Below are 13,597 nucleotides of genomic sequence, written 5' to 3' on the forward strand. Positions count from 1 at the left end.
AAACTATCCCTTTGTCTGGTGATGAGATTTACCACTGTTTTACGTATTATTGTAATTACGTAAAAAACAAAACAACGCCTGGCTTACGGTTTTTTATCTGTACCAACTGTCAACGTATTGAGTTCTAAAAATTAAATCCACTTTGTTTTTCTGAAAATCACTTGCTTTAAAATATTGCCTCATTTATAGAAACAGCTGAAGAGTCTGGGTGTTTTTCCGACAAGAACACTTTTCACTGCGAAAAAAATCGTCGCCGATTGTTTCTTCTGTGATCCATACATCTAAAGAAAATATTTCAGTGATGCGACGTTTTTGAGTGCAATCGAAAACAGGTTGGCTATTGTGAACAATGCTACAACAATACCAACATACAATTATAATCCCCCTCTGCGCTGCGCTTCTGCTCCTGCCGCGACTGCGCAGGCGCAGCGAGTTTTAGATGTAACCGTTGGCTACTTGCTGACATGGCGTCTTGAAGTGTAGTGTGGGATTTCGATCCTGGCAAGGATTTCATCCCTCTTCAATGCCAACGCTACTGAAATGCCCAGGTAGTGTTATTAGAATCTCGAACGTAGTTATTATCGTTCTGTGTACATTCTGATGTGAGGATGTGAAATGTCATTGTGTACTTGTCGATTTTGTGAGAAATATCGGCGCAGTGAAAATACGCAGTAGGGTCGACGACATCGCTTTACCCTAAGCGAAATCAATATTATACACAATAATTTGGCGATAAATCATGGAAGTTATCGTTCTATAAAGTGACAGCGAAATTTTGCATTGTGAAGTGTCTTGTAACGCAATTCAAATCCTTTTCTCGTATTGTGTGGAAAGAGTGGAGAAGGGTTGCGTAAAAGTTCTCCGTCGGGTGGAGGGGTGGGGTAAAGCGCTTATGATAAGAGCAACATGGCGGCAGGGCTGGGTCCGCCGTGACGGAAAAGGGTTGGGTAATACTAAATGTCTTTGTAAAATACTAGTTATTTACATTTGAACTCAAGTGTTTTGTTTTTTAATTTTGTTTGAAATATTTTAAAGTGAGTTGAGTATCTGTGTCGTTATTGTAAATGTGTAAAGCCACCTGTATGATTCGATGTTGTTTGTACTGTCTGTAGTGTGTACCATACAATTGTTACAATGGTTTTTTAATTGTATGTCTTTCAAATAATAGGTGTTCGGGTGATGTACGGAATTCCACCACCTGCTAGCAACCACCATCGGTAGCCATGACGTCAGCACTGCAATCGCAGCGATTCTGCCTTCGTTGGAACAACCACCAGTCAAATCTTCTCTCCGTGTTTGATCAACTATTACATGATGAATCGTTTGTGGATGTTACGCTCGCAGTCGAAGGGCGTTTACTTCGCGCCCACAAAATGGTGCTATCAGCTTGCAGCCCCTATTTTCAAGCCCTGTTCGTAGGACATCCTGACAAGCACCCTATAGTCATACTGAAAGATGTACCCTATTGTGACATGAGGAGTTTACTAGACTTTATGTATAGGGGTGAAGTTAGTGTTGATCAGGACCGCCTGACTGCATTTCTAAAAGTTGCTGAATCATTACGGATAAAGGGATTAACGGAAGTGAATGAAGAAAGATGTGATATACCCTCCATAACCTCTTCTCTGCTTTCATCTGTTCCCCCACCTGTTGTGACTACACATACACCACCACCGCCGCCACCACCACCGCCTCCTCCACCACCTCCACATCTTCACCGAATACATCCTCCAACACCAACAGCACAGAAGCGTTCTGCATCAGCAGCGACTGTAGCAAACCCGTTGTTAGGATCAGCTCTTACAGCCCCTAAGAGAAAACGTGGCCGTCCAAGAAAACTGTCTGGCAGTAGTGGTGGCACACCGGCAAATTTACCTGGTGACACTCCTCCTGTTGCTGTTAGAAATCAAAGCCAGCCATTGTTAGATGGTAATGGTGAATTGGACCCACCTATAAAGATAGCTCAAGCTCCAGATTCAATAGTGCAGGGATCTCCGGAACTGTTGGAAGTGAATTTTCAACATTCACCTGCAACAACATCTGCTTCTTCATCAGTGCAAAGGCCAACCGAAGGAGAAAATGGGCATGGGCCTTCAAGTGCACCATCTCCGGAGGATGAAAAATTATCATCAAAGGTGAGTAGTATATGTCACCTAAGAGATAATAAGCTTGGTTTTGCTGATTGTGTTGTGACAAGATATTCTGTGTGTACAGCAACATTATGCAATTTGTTTTAAATATGTTGTCTAAGGACATCATTTCAGTTACACTTTCAATTCCACACAGTACTCATAATGTGAGTATTTTTACTACTGAATGTCTATGAATGTAATTCTGAACTTAATTTATATTCAAATGTCATGCCACTAGTAATCATTTTGAGTAAAAGTATTTCAAGAATAGAGCTCACATATTTTGATTTCTGGGGCTACATTAAATTTTTCAGTTTTGCATGTGTGATGTGTGTGTGTTACAAATTAAACTCAATGTCTACTTGATAAAATTATTCAAAATTTACAAAATTATGGCCATGTAAAATGTATATCAGAGACAGATGGAGAAGATAAAAGGCCAGAGCAGTTGTTTTAGGTGTTATTGACTCAAGATGTTCAGCAGGTGCCTGGGTATCAATTTTTAGACACACTGTGACATGTTCTGAGGGATTAATTCTGTCATCAAATACCTTACACCACAAGCTGTTGACATGTAGCAAAGACACACAGCAGTAGAAATACAAACTTGATTGCCTTTGTAATAATTAGATTACCTGAACACTGAGCAACTGAAGAGAGCATATTTATTTGTGTTTTATTGTATGTAGCAGAATACTTTTCACTTGTGCAAAGCATTGTATTTGAGTAGTTTATTCTGGGAACCTTAAGCAAAGATAAATACCGAGTTCATTACATTAATCAACTGCTGCCATCCTCATCTTTAATTTGTTGCAGTATTGTAAAGTAATGTTTAACTGCTGTGCTTGAAATTTTAGGCCAAATGTAGTACTATTCACTTATTATAACTGCAAACCAAATGCAGGAAGACTGGGGGGGGGGGGGATGTGAGGGACTGCATCTACTCCTCCACTCCCAACTTTCCCTTTGAGAAATGCTAAAATGTATGTGTTTTATCACCTGTCTAATCTGTCGTAAAGTAGAGCAGTCGGAAAACGTTAGCCAATGCACTTATGTATTGCTTTTATTGCAAATTACCAATGTAATGGCTTTGGTATGATTGTGACGAGGAATAGATTATGTATTTTTAGGCTGTAATTATCTTTGGGGTTAGACTGAGGCTGAAATATGAGCAACATATTGAGTGGGAGATAATGCCTCTCCCCTTAATAGGGTATGTGCTCACCGAGCTTACAGTTTACATTATACAGGATATTGTCCTTGTTTTGTGTTGTTCACTGATCACATTGATGCAGAGGGCGTACACGTGATCTCAGAAATGGGTATTGGTTTCCCATCTACCTCAATATAATTTACACAGAACCAAACAACGCAGTGAAAGTATAATTCTAACTGCTACTGTTACATTATTACAAAATCTGCTGTTCAGGTATGTTATCAGTAGGTCACTGAAAGCTGCAGACAATGCTTTTTCTTCGTAGGAAATCATTCTCTTCTTTTCAAATTACCTTTACGTTACAGGGAAGATTCTCTTCCCTGTCAAGGAAATACTACACAGTTATAATTTCATTGTTAAGGGTACACTCACAAATGTAAATATTTAGTCTTTCTCCACGAGTGGCAAGTTAGCAAGTCCATGTCACGCATGCACTGTGGCCTGTATCCGTTACTATACTCTTATCTGTGATTGCAGCTACTAGGGTTAACTAATTAACTGGAAATAACTCGTTTAGCTCTTTAGGTAAAGTTGGTGAGGTCAAATGATACAGGAATTTTTTGTGTTGTGTTTTCTTCCTTTTAGCAAAAATAAAACTGTTGGCTTGTCAGTACAGGTTGAATTTGGTTTAAAAAATGGAAGGAGACACTACCAAATAAACAGTAATTTACCTCTTTCTATGTTCCTTGTAATTGTTTCTTTGTGAAGCAAATATTCCCTTTCACTACCATAATAACACTTCATCGCCAGAATAAGAAATAAAAGCAGCTGCTTCTTTATTGAGAAGGGGGTAGAAGTATTTGCATGAAGTGAAGTGAAATTATCAACTAGTCCTCCAGTACCATGAAATGAACAACGCAGAACATTAGTTCATCGCCATATAAATATAGCTGAGGGATACTAGGAGCTGTAAACACCAGTGAAGTAAAGCACTGGAACAGTTAAGTAGTCAGCAATAGAATAAATAATCATTGAAAAAAGAGACATCTAAAATATTGTGTTCGTTTGATTATCTATGTAGTCAGTAGTACCAAAATGAATGGAAATGAGGTTTTTTGCAAAGAACGTTTTTGCTTGGCACTTCAAATTATTTAATGTAAATTTGATGGACTACTACTCAAATTAATTAGTTGTGTGACTACAGCTGTCTCGTGGCCCTGAAAAATTACACAACTTGGTTTTACTATTGGATGGGGAGTAGCCACTTGAGTACATAAAAACAAAAAATGAACTGACTTATACAGATGAATTTTTATTATACGTAGTTCGACCAAGGAATTTTTGTGCCTAGTGACAGAGAAATACTTCATAATCTTCATAAACACTAGTTATTATTATGTAGAAAACTAATTAAAACTGAGGCAAGAAGTATTACACATTAAGTCTGGTAACTTGTTTATTTGGAGAACACAAAATATAATGAGAAAACATGCACTTCCAGCAAGTTCCAAAATTTATTACTATCCTTCCACTTGGTTGATCTGTGTTAAACATATAATTGGAGCTAGTTTGTGTTTTATAGCCATGTATCACTGAGGGAGCTGGCACAGCAACAGCGTGGCTTTTTTCTTTGTTTGATCAGGGGTAAAAATTGTAGTGAGAGACTGAGGCTTGAATATAGTAAACAGGTTCAGACAGTTGCAACCACCAGACACCTTTTCACTATTCCTCAAGATGGGTTATACCTAGCAGGTATCCAGTCTTCAAAGTCAGTTTCTTAGAAGTTTTTATGAGGTAAATCTCACTCTTTAACAGCATTGATAACTGAGCTCTGATCTTCAAATCCTAGAAACATGAGGAAAATCCAAACAGGCTAGTCCGCAAGGTCTCATTAGATTTGATAATAGCTATAACTGAAGTATAGCATAAGGAATGATTGAGACAAATTCTTCGTGTAAAGGACTGTTGTGTAAGTGTATCAAACAATGATTTCAAATGTGGTGATACTGATTCTATGTTGTTGGTTTTATTTCTCAAACATGAGATTACATTGATGCACGTATAATAAGGTGTTTCATTTTGCAAGACAAAAAATAAAATGTAAATTTTTTTGCGTACTTAGCTTAAATTACGCCTTGAGTCTCAGTGATGTAAAAGATATACATGTCAAATTTGAATAACATTTAGAGGTTGCACACTTGGATCATTTTTGTAAAGGTGGCAAAAAATACACTTTTTAATGTTAATTAGTGCCATTGAGTAAACTAGAAATAGCAAGCTTAATATTAAAAGTAGAAACTAAGATTATTAGGCAGTACGAAAGGCAAAATGTTTTTCATTAATCATATTTGAACGATCCTGTCCCTTCTTTTGTACGCTTGGTGATGACTTTTCTGTGATGCTCGACTACCCTTAACAAGAATTGTTTTTATTGTTTATCCCCGACCAATTCGTTAAACTTTTTAATCAGAACACTTCCTCTTTCTGTGGTATCACTGACCTTAAGAGCATACAGTGGCTTCATAGAGAATAATTGCAGATTCTGTCAAATCAGGGCTCCCAGAAAATTCCAAAAAGGCATTTGTATTACTAGTTATGAAATGGCTGAGATCCATCCCTTCAAAAACTTGGTTTTTACCCTGTAATTGTTTCATTTCCTTTTTCTTTGCTGGTTTGGTTTCTAAATTTTTGGTCAAATTTTCCTTAACAGCCTTAGTAAAAAGTTCGTCCATAAAACCCAATCTAACCTTTGTTTCTTACTGATAACACACCAGCGTCTCTTAGCAACTGTGAGAGCACTTCCTTGGTGTCTGCATCTGGGAAGTGCCCAGAAACTGTAGCATATCTAAATCAGCCTTTAGAGGCCATTGATATACAATTTCCACATGCCAACAGCAGATGTACTTGAGGCTGATAAAATCTGCAACCTGTTTCATTCCTTTCAATTCTTGTTGATGAGTGTTCAACTATTTAGTGAAGAGGACAATTTTTAGTGCATCCACCTTACATGATGCAGAGCCTCTGGGATCCTGAAACTTAAGTTGTGTTTAGACCAGTCTCATAGACACAGGAGTGATTGCAGCAATAACTCTTTGTGGTTTTCTCTTGAGTGATTTCCATCTTTAAGGACATTTTGTATGTAGTTAACAATTTTCACTCATTGTTCTTCATGAAAGCCTTGAACAAGACTTCCTTCATCCAGCATTATCATATGTAACTTCTTATCAAGTGAAGCCCACATACTGTGTAAGTTCCAAAAAATCTGGCTGTCAAGACCACTCGAGGGTATGCCACAGCACTCCCTCAAACTGTCCTTGTTAATATTAGCTCATGGCTGTGATGATGCAAGCCACACACAACATTAGTCCAAACTCCCTTTCAGCTGTACCACATGGCACATGCCCCTTGGATCGGTCCTGTATTGGATTCTGTATTATCGAAAGACATACCAGTGATGTCGTGACTACTTAAACTATCTGCCCACCAGTACCATTCAGTTCAAAGGTGGTATGCCAAGCAAGTACTCAGAATTTTTACCAGTCACTAGAACTGCATCTCTGTCTTCCAGGGCAATAATTCACTGTCCCAGTGAAAGATCAAATGAGGAGGATGTTCAAAGAGTGACTCTAAGTTTTCCTTTGCTATTTTACTTATATTAATTACCCAACCTTGGTTAGCGGTGGCTGTACATACAGAAATTTTTGAAACATGATGTTCAAAGCACTTTGCAGTAGTTATAAATAATAGAGAGCTGTTCTCGATCCCAAGCAGCCTTGTCCCTGATCAAAAGGTTTTAATCTAGGGCTTGAACATATTTTCATTGCTGGAAATGTACACTCGGCCTCTTTGTCACCATGTGCTGATGGCTTCCAGTATAACTATCTTATTGATCGAGCGATAGCTTTGTAAGGTTTATTCTTATATGAACTTTTTTCCCTTCCTCTGTAAACTAAGTTTTTATTTTTGAGGCAAAAACCATGTCTACTACACTCATTGATTAACTCAGTATGATCTTCTCCATGTGCCAAAGAAATTCTTTATCTTCTTGAGATAAGCTAGCAATATCCATCACATTTTGCCAAGAGATGTCAAAAAACTTGACAAGATCACCTTTCCAAATCTGCTGTTACACATTTGCTTTGTCCCTATTTCTCGATTTTATCTTTTCCCAGATTTTGGTATTCTGTGTACAGTTTCTGTATTGTGGCACAGATACTCTTCTGCCTCAATAGGGATAGTTGCTTTCCTCTACGCATCCTGTTGTTTGGTACTGTTAGATTTAGCAGTAGCCGAAAGTGTATCTTGCATTTCCTTGTGACGGCAAAAGAAAACTAAAAATACTTGTTTCTTTTAAGGGAGCTGAGCTCCTAAAAACTTTCCACCAGGCAACTTTTCTTTTTTCCTGTTTCTGTTGAAGTCCTTATTAGAAATTTCACTGATTAGAGGTAAAAGTTATCAGTGTGTGAAACTCCCAACTATCCTCTAATCTTCTTGAAATTTGGCATATATATCTCGTACATCACTGAGATGTAGGGCGGATGCAAAATTGTATTAGAATTAAATCGTCGAAGAAATGTGCATTGATCACAATCATCAAAAAGTTTTGGTTATTATGAAAGAAAAGACCGAAATTCCGAATAGTATCAAACTCAGATCACAATTGTGAATTATCTTTCCTCAGTTACGGTGTGATGCAAGGTACACGAACTGAATAACCCTACCTTCATAACAATTTCAGATCTTCCAAAATTGGCTCAGATTGTGCACCATACACCATTGATGATGAAAAGAGTAATACTTTTACATGAGTTACATACCACATTTTTCCAAGTAGTCAGAAATGTGAATGATGGATACTTTAAACTTTTGCCAATTTCCTATAATGACGTGCTAAAACTGAAGTGAAGTGTGGTTATTTTTTATTTTATTTTTGAAGTTTTCCTATTTCACGCACAGATATATTCATAGCTGCTCCTGGTGTATTTTCTGTTGTTGTTGTTGGTGGTGGTGGTGGTGGTGGTGGTGGTGGTGGTGGTGGGGGGGGGGGGGGGGGACCATCATCGCAGTGCTTCAAAGACTGGTTGTTTGAAGCTCTTCATGGTAGTGTTATCATATGAAAACCAACTTCGTGTTGTCAAGCCTTGGTATTGCTTTTCAACTTTTACTGCCCACATTTCCCTCTATTACCAAATTGGCTATTCCTTGCTACTTCAGGATGTGTATTGATAACTGATAACTTCCTTTAGCCAAGTTGTACTATAAATTTGTTTTCTTCCCAGTTTGATTTAGATCATCTTTATCAGTCATCCAATTTACTCATATGGTCTTCAGCATTCTACTGTAGCACCGCATTTCAAAAGCTTGTATTATTTTCTTCTTGTCTGAAATGTTAATCGTCCATTTTTCTCTTCAATACAACGCTACACTCCAGATACTTCAGAATGCTTTCCTAGCAGTTACATTTATTTTTAGTGTTTTTCCACTTCTTTCTTCTTTCTTTTTTTCTGAAACACTTTCCTTGCTGTTCCTGTCTGTCTTTTATATCTTTCCTACTTTGTCTGTTGTCAGTTGTTTTGCCACCCAAATAGCCAAACTCCTTTCCTAATCTAATTCTGTGCACATCATCTAATTTAATTCAGCTACACTCTTATTACCTTTGTTGTATTTTTGTTGATATTTGTCTTATAACTGTCTTTCGAGGCGCTATACACCAATCCACTCTGTGTAGCTGCTCCTGAAAGCGTTTTATGGTCTCTGATCGATGTATGGTGTTGTTGGTAAACATGAAAGTCGTTGTTTCTTGTCCCTGAACTTTAATTATCTTTCCACATTTCTCCTTGGCTTAATTTGTAGCTTGCCCAGCATACTGATTGAATAATGTCGGGCATAGGCCACAACACTGTCTCACCCTCTTCTCAGCTACTGAGCTTCAATTTCATGTTCCTTGTCTTTTATATTTACGATCTGGTTTCTCCACAAGTTATAGTTAATATTTCACTCCCAGCGTTTTGTTACTGCTGTCTTCAGAATGTCAAAAGAGTATATTCCAATTAACACTGTGTAAAGCTTTAGGCCTACTTAGTCTCCAGTAAATGTCCGTAGTTCACAGAAAAAACTCTATTCTTCTGTAAAGTTTACTCATGGATATGTTTTGCTTTTCCAGTACCATTCGGAGCTCCCTTGTATCATTAGAATAGATTGTGTAGACAGAGGAAGCCAATCCAGAACCTTTACGTAATGCATATTTTCCTTGAACTTTCTGGCTGAGTATGCTGTCAGTTTTCAAATTGTCTTATACAAAAAGATAAATTCAACAGTATGTTTAATCAACTGGAATATTCTCAGTGATTTCCTTCTCGGTACATTATCCTGCGTTGTTCGTACTTTTTAAAAATCTTATTCACCAATGCTTTGTACCGATAATTTGTTTTCGGAAGAACTATTCCAAATGGTTATAACACCATAAAGGAACAGAAGCGGCAATATCCACATATTCAAGAAACCCTCAGATGCTTGAGATCTGCCAACAGGGAGAATATCATAGAAATTAGTTAAATCTCTATGAGTACTTTCGTTACATCCAACTGATGTCTATTACAGCTAAGAAGTTTTGCAAATCAGTAGAAATTATCACACTACATGTTAAATTGTAATTGTAGTGATAGCTGCATTGCTTGCACAGTGATTATGTACTAAATTTTCAAAAAATGAGGATCAACATTAGCATTTCAAGAAAATGGTATTGAGTACAGGGAACACTACAAAATTATTGTTAGTTACATTACTTAACTTATTTTTTTCTGTACAATAACTTATTTTCAAGGATTATCGTGTACAACAAAAAAGGCAATATCTAGCTGCCTATTACATGTAAAGTTGCAGATATCTGCTAACTGTTTTATGAACCTCTGTTTGTTAGAGGAAGAGAGGATAATACCAGTAAAATTAATTGATATGTAGCATTGCTTTATGTAATGTTCACAGTGCAGGTAACAAGGAAAAGTGATAACCAAGCCGGCCGCTGTGGCTGAGCGGTTCTAGGCGCTTCAGTCCAGAACCACGCGACTGCTACGGTCGCAGGTTCGAATCCTGCCTCGGGCATGGATGTGTGTGATGTCCTTTGGTTAGTTAGGTTTAAGTAGTTCTAAGCTGTAGGGGACTGATGACCTCAGATGTTAAGTCCCTTTTTTAAAAAACCATGTTGGACATTTCGAGATAAGACGACCAGCAGAGTGAGACCTATTACAATAGTGTAATGAATGTGACATCATGAAGCAAACAAATTATTTTGATTCAGGAAAACAAGTTACAAGCAGTTTGAGAGGACAGAGAATTTGGCATTTCATCATCTTATGTTCTGTTCATGCAGTTCTATACTTAAAAAAGTGTGTGGTTTATGTGCCAATTTCCAGTGGTACATGTAAACTGGTAAATTACAGACGTTAGAAAAAGAAGTCTTCCTTTTTAAAGTGTTGGGGACAGTCAATTTTCTGAGAAGCTGAATAATTTTAAATAACAGCACAAATTTTATGGGCAAATAATTCCTATGCCAGTACATTTCTCAGTGCAATCATAAAGTTTACTAAAGGAAAATTTTGTGGATGGAGTACTTGTGTGACAGTGTTGCATGTAAAGCGGTATGACAGTTTCAGTTACCATAAGGACAGGCACAGGCTACACAGTCAGACAAAAAATAAGTGGAGCATCCAGATGACATGGTTGGATGTCAACATAACTTTTTACACGTACAACATGTCAGCGAGTATGGAAATTATTTAGAGTTGTTGATTGAGCTCTGCCGCATGCACATGTGATAGTGTTTAACAGCTCCTGACAGAAAATTATCTCATTACGTGCCTCCATTTGGCTGGCTGGTCATATCATGTAATATCCAGTTTTCTGCGGCATTTGAATGTGACAGTGGCCTGATGGAATGCATGGGAACATAAGAGCAAATACACTCACAAAGGTTTCTGTAGAACACGGGTGGGAGGGGCCAGTGGGCGGGGGAGATTGCCACTTTGTGCACCAAGCTCATCATAACCCCCTTCACACCTGTAGTTGCAGTCAGAGAACAAGTGATGGAATCCCTGGCTCATTCCATGTAATCCTGCATCATTGGTCAGAGACTAGCAGCAGGTAGGCCAGTGAATTGCTATCCCATGTGCAGGCTGCCATTAACACAACACCACTTGACTGTTTGGAGTGGTGCCAAGACCAGGAAGCGTGGGCAGCTTGTTGAATGGTGTCACACTTTGTTCAACAATGAATTGTAGTTCTGCACTACCCCGGACGGCCAATGTCGGCAATTATGGTGGAGAGCGTGGTGGAGTTCCCATTCTTCCAATGTTTTAGGCACAGCATTGTGACACTCAGCATCATGCTGTGGGAAGCCATTGGGCATGGCCACACGTCACAGTTGGTACTGAATGAGGGAACTGTGAAGGCACGACACAGTGGTATGTCACAGACATCTTGTGTCGTCATGTGTTGCATCTCGTGCGACAGTATTGTGATGACATTTTTCAACAGTATAATGCTCGCCCACATGTGGCCCATGTCTTCATGAAGTGTCTGGATGATGTTGAGGTACTCCTGTGGTCAGCTAAGTCCTTAGATCTGTCCCCGAGAGAACATTGTGAGGCCAGTTAGACATAAACTTCCTCCGTGCCAGTATCCAACATATCAAGGACCACATTTGTGGGCCACCTTGCCTCAAGAGAGGATGAAACTGTTTTATGACACCCCTACCCATCAAATCAGTACATGCAGCAAGGCCAGAGGAGGTGCAGTGTCATACTGATAAGTGGGATCATACTACCATGTTCGCTGTAAATTCGACTCAGTTTTGTAAACACTGAAATAACATCACATTCTTTAGCAACCCATGAACTTTTCATTTTGTTTGCTCCTCTCCTTCTGGGTGTTTCACTTTTCTGTAAGGCATGATGATATGCTCACGGCTCCAATAAAGAGACCAAATTTCGTTTTAGTATGAGAGGTGTTCAATAAGTTATGCAACAAATTTTTTTACCAGCCAATTTCAGTTGAAAAAATGCTGAATTTGTTGTGGCACTTTGTGAAAACCCACTCCAGCCCCTACACTTTGATGAAGTGGCAGCACTATACATAGCCTTCAGAATGACTTCTGTATCAGTGGTCCATTCCAAGCAGAGATGTGTTATCGAGTTCCTTCTGGCAGAAAACCGGAACATCACAGAAATTCATAGGCACTTACCGAAGGCCTGTGGGAACCTGGCAGTGAACAAAAGCATTGTGCGTCATTGGGTGAGGCGTCTTTGTCATCATCACAACAAGTTCACACAAACCTGTCCAATCATCCGTGTGCCAGCCAATTGCACACAGCTGTGACTCGTGCAGTGTTAGAGAGTGCAGATGTAGACACACACTCGAGGCGATCAACATGTCACAAACAAACAGTTCGCTTCTCAGGTGGAGATATCTGTTGGTAGTGTTGACACACCTGTCCACCAGTTAGGATACACAGAGGTTTGTACACACCGGGATCCTCGCTGCCTAAAGAAGATCATAAAGAGCAAAGGATCTTCTGTGCAGAATTTTTTGCCTCACAACTTCAGACTTCCATCTGTTTGGCCCAATGAAGGATACACTCCATCTGTTTGGCCCAATGAAGGATACACTCCACAAGAAACAGTATGTGGGTTATGGGCACATAATTGATGCATCAAGATGTTGGCTCTAGCGTCGACCAGTAGTGTGGTACTGTACAGGCACACAGGCCCTCCCATTTAGGAGGCGTAAGGCTGTCGCATTGGACAAAGATTATATTGAAAAATAGGGTTTTCTAGCCAAAATAGTGGAGAAGAGCATGATGTATTGGAATCCTGAATAAAACCAACCTGCTTTTAGAAAAAGTCTTGCACTACTTATTGTATGTAGATACTAAAGTCTGTGCAAAATGAATTTATTATAAAACCTGCATTTTCCAACTTTATTCTGTATCGCCCAATTTTTAGCCCAATCATTAAAAAAACCTTCTATAAAATATGGTATTGCAACTGAAATCAGAAATAATTTTGATCCAGACCTGTATTTCTTCTCGCCCAGGGTGCACATTAATCACTTCTCGTGAGGACTTATTATGTCGCAAACATTTGTTTATTATGCTACCCTATTCACTATACTTCAGTATTGTGACACATTTTATTAAGTATTGCTGTAGATTTTATTTGAAATTTACAGTTTATTTCTTAACAGAACTATTTCATTAGTTGAAATTTGCCTGATGGCTTAACATGCCTACATTATGGAGCATTTTTGAGGGTGG

The 13,597-nt window shown here is 38.6% G+C and overlaps 1 protein-coding gene across 3 annotated transcripts in view; it reads left to right on the top strand.

Annotated features, from left to right (window-relative positions):
- Positions 1–455: 455 nt before the first annotated feature.
- The window catches only part of LOC126458568 (protein tramtrack, alpha isoform-like), a 155,089-nt gene continuing 141,947 nt past the window's right edge, over positions 456–13,597 (top strand). For 2 of the 3 annotated variants that reach the window (XM_050095699.1, XM_050095697.1), the window contains exons 1-2: positions 456–548; positions 1,169–2,135. In XM_050095699.1, coding sequence (XP_049951656.1) covers positions 1,224–2,135 — 912 coding nt within the window. In that variant the 5' untranslated portion in view covers positions 456–548; positions 1,169–1,223. Of the gene's footprint in view, positions 549–901; positions 948–1,168; positions 2,136–13,597 lie in introns of those variants that run through there. The other variant, XM_050095698.1, reaches the window with a different exon arrangement.

Source organism: Schistocerca serialis, chromosome 2, assembly GCF_023864345.2.
Source record: "Schistocerca serialis cubense isolate TAMUIC-IGC-003099 chromosome 2, iqSchSeri2.2, whole genome shotgun sequence".
NCBI classification, from domain to species: domain Eukaryota; kingdom Metazoa; phylum Arthropoda; class Insecta; order Orthoptera; family Acrididae; genus Schistocerca; species Schistocerca serialis.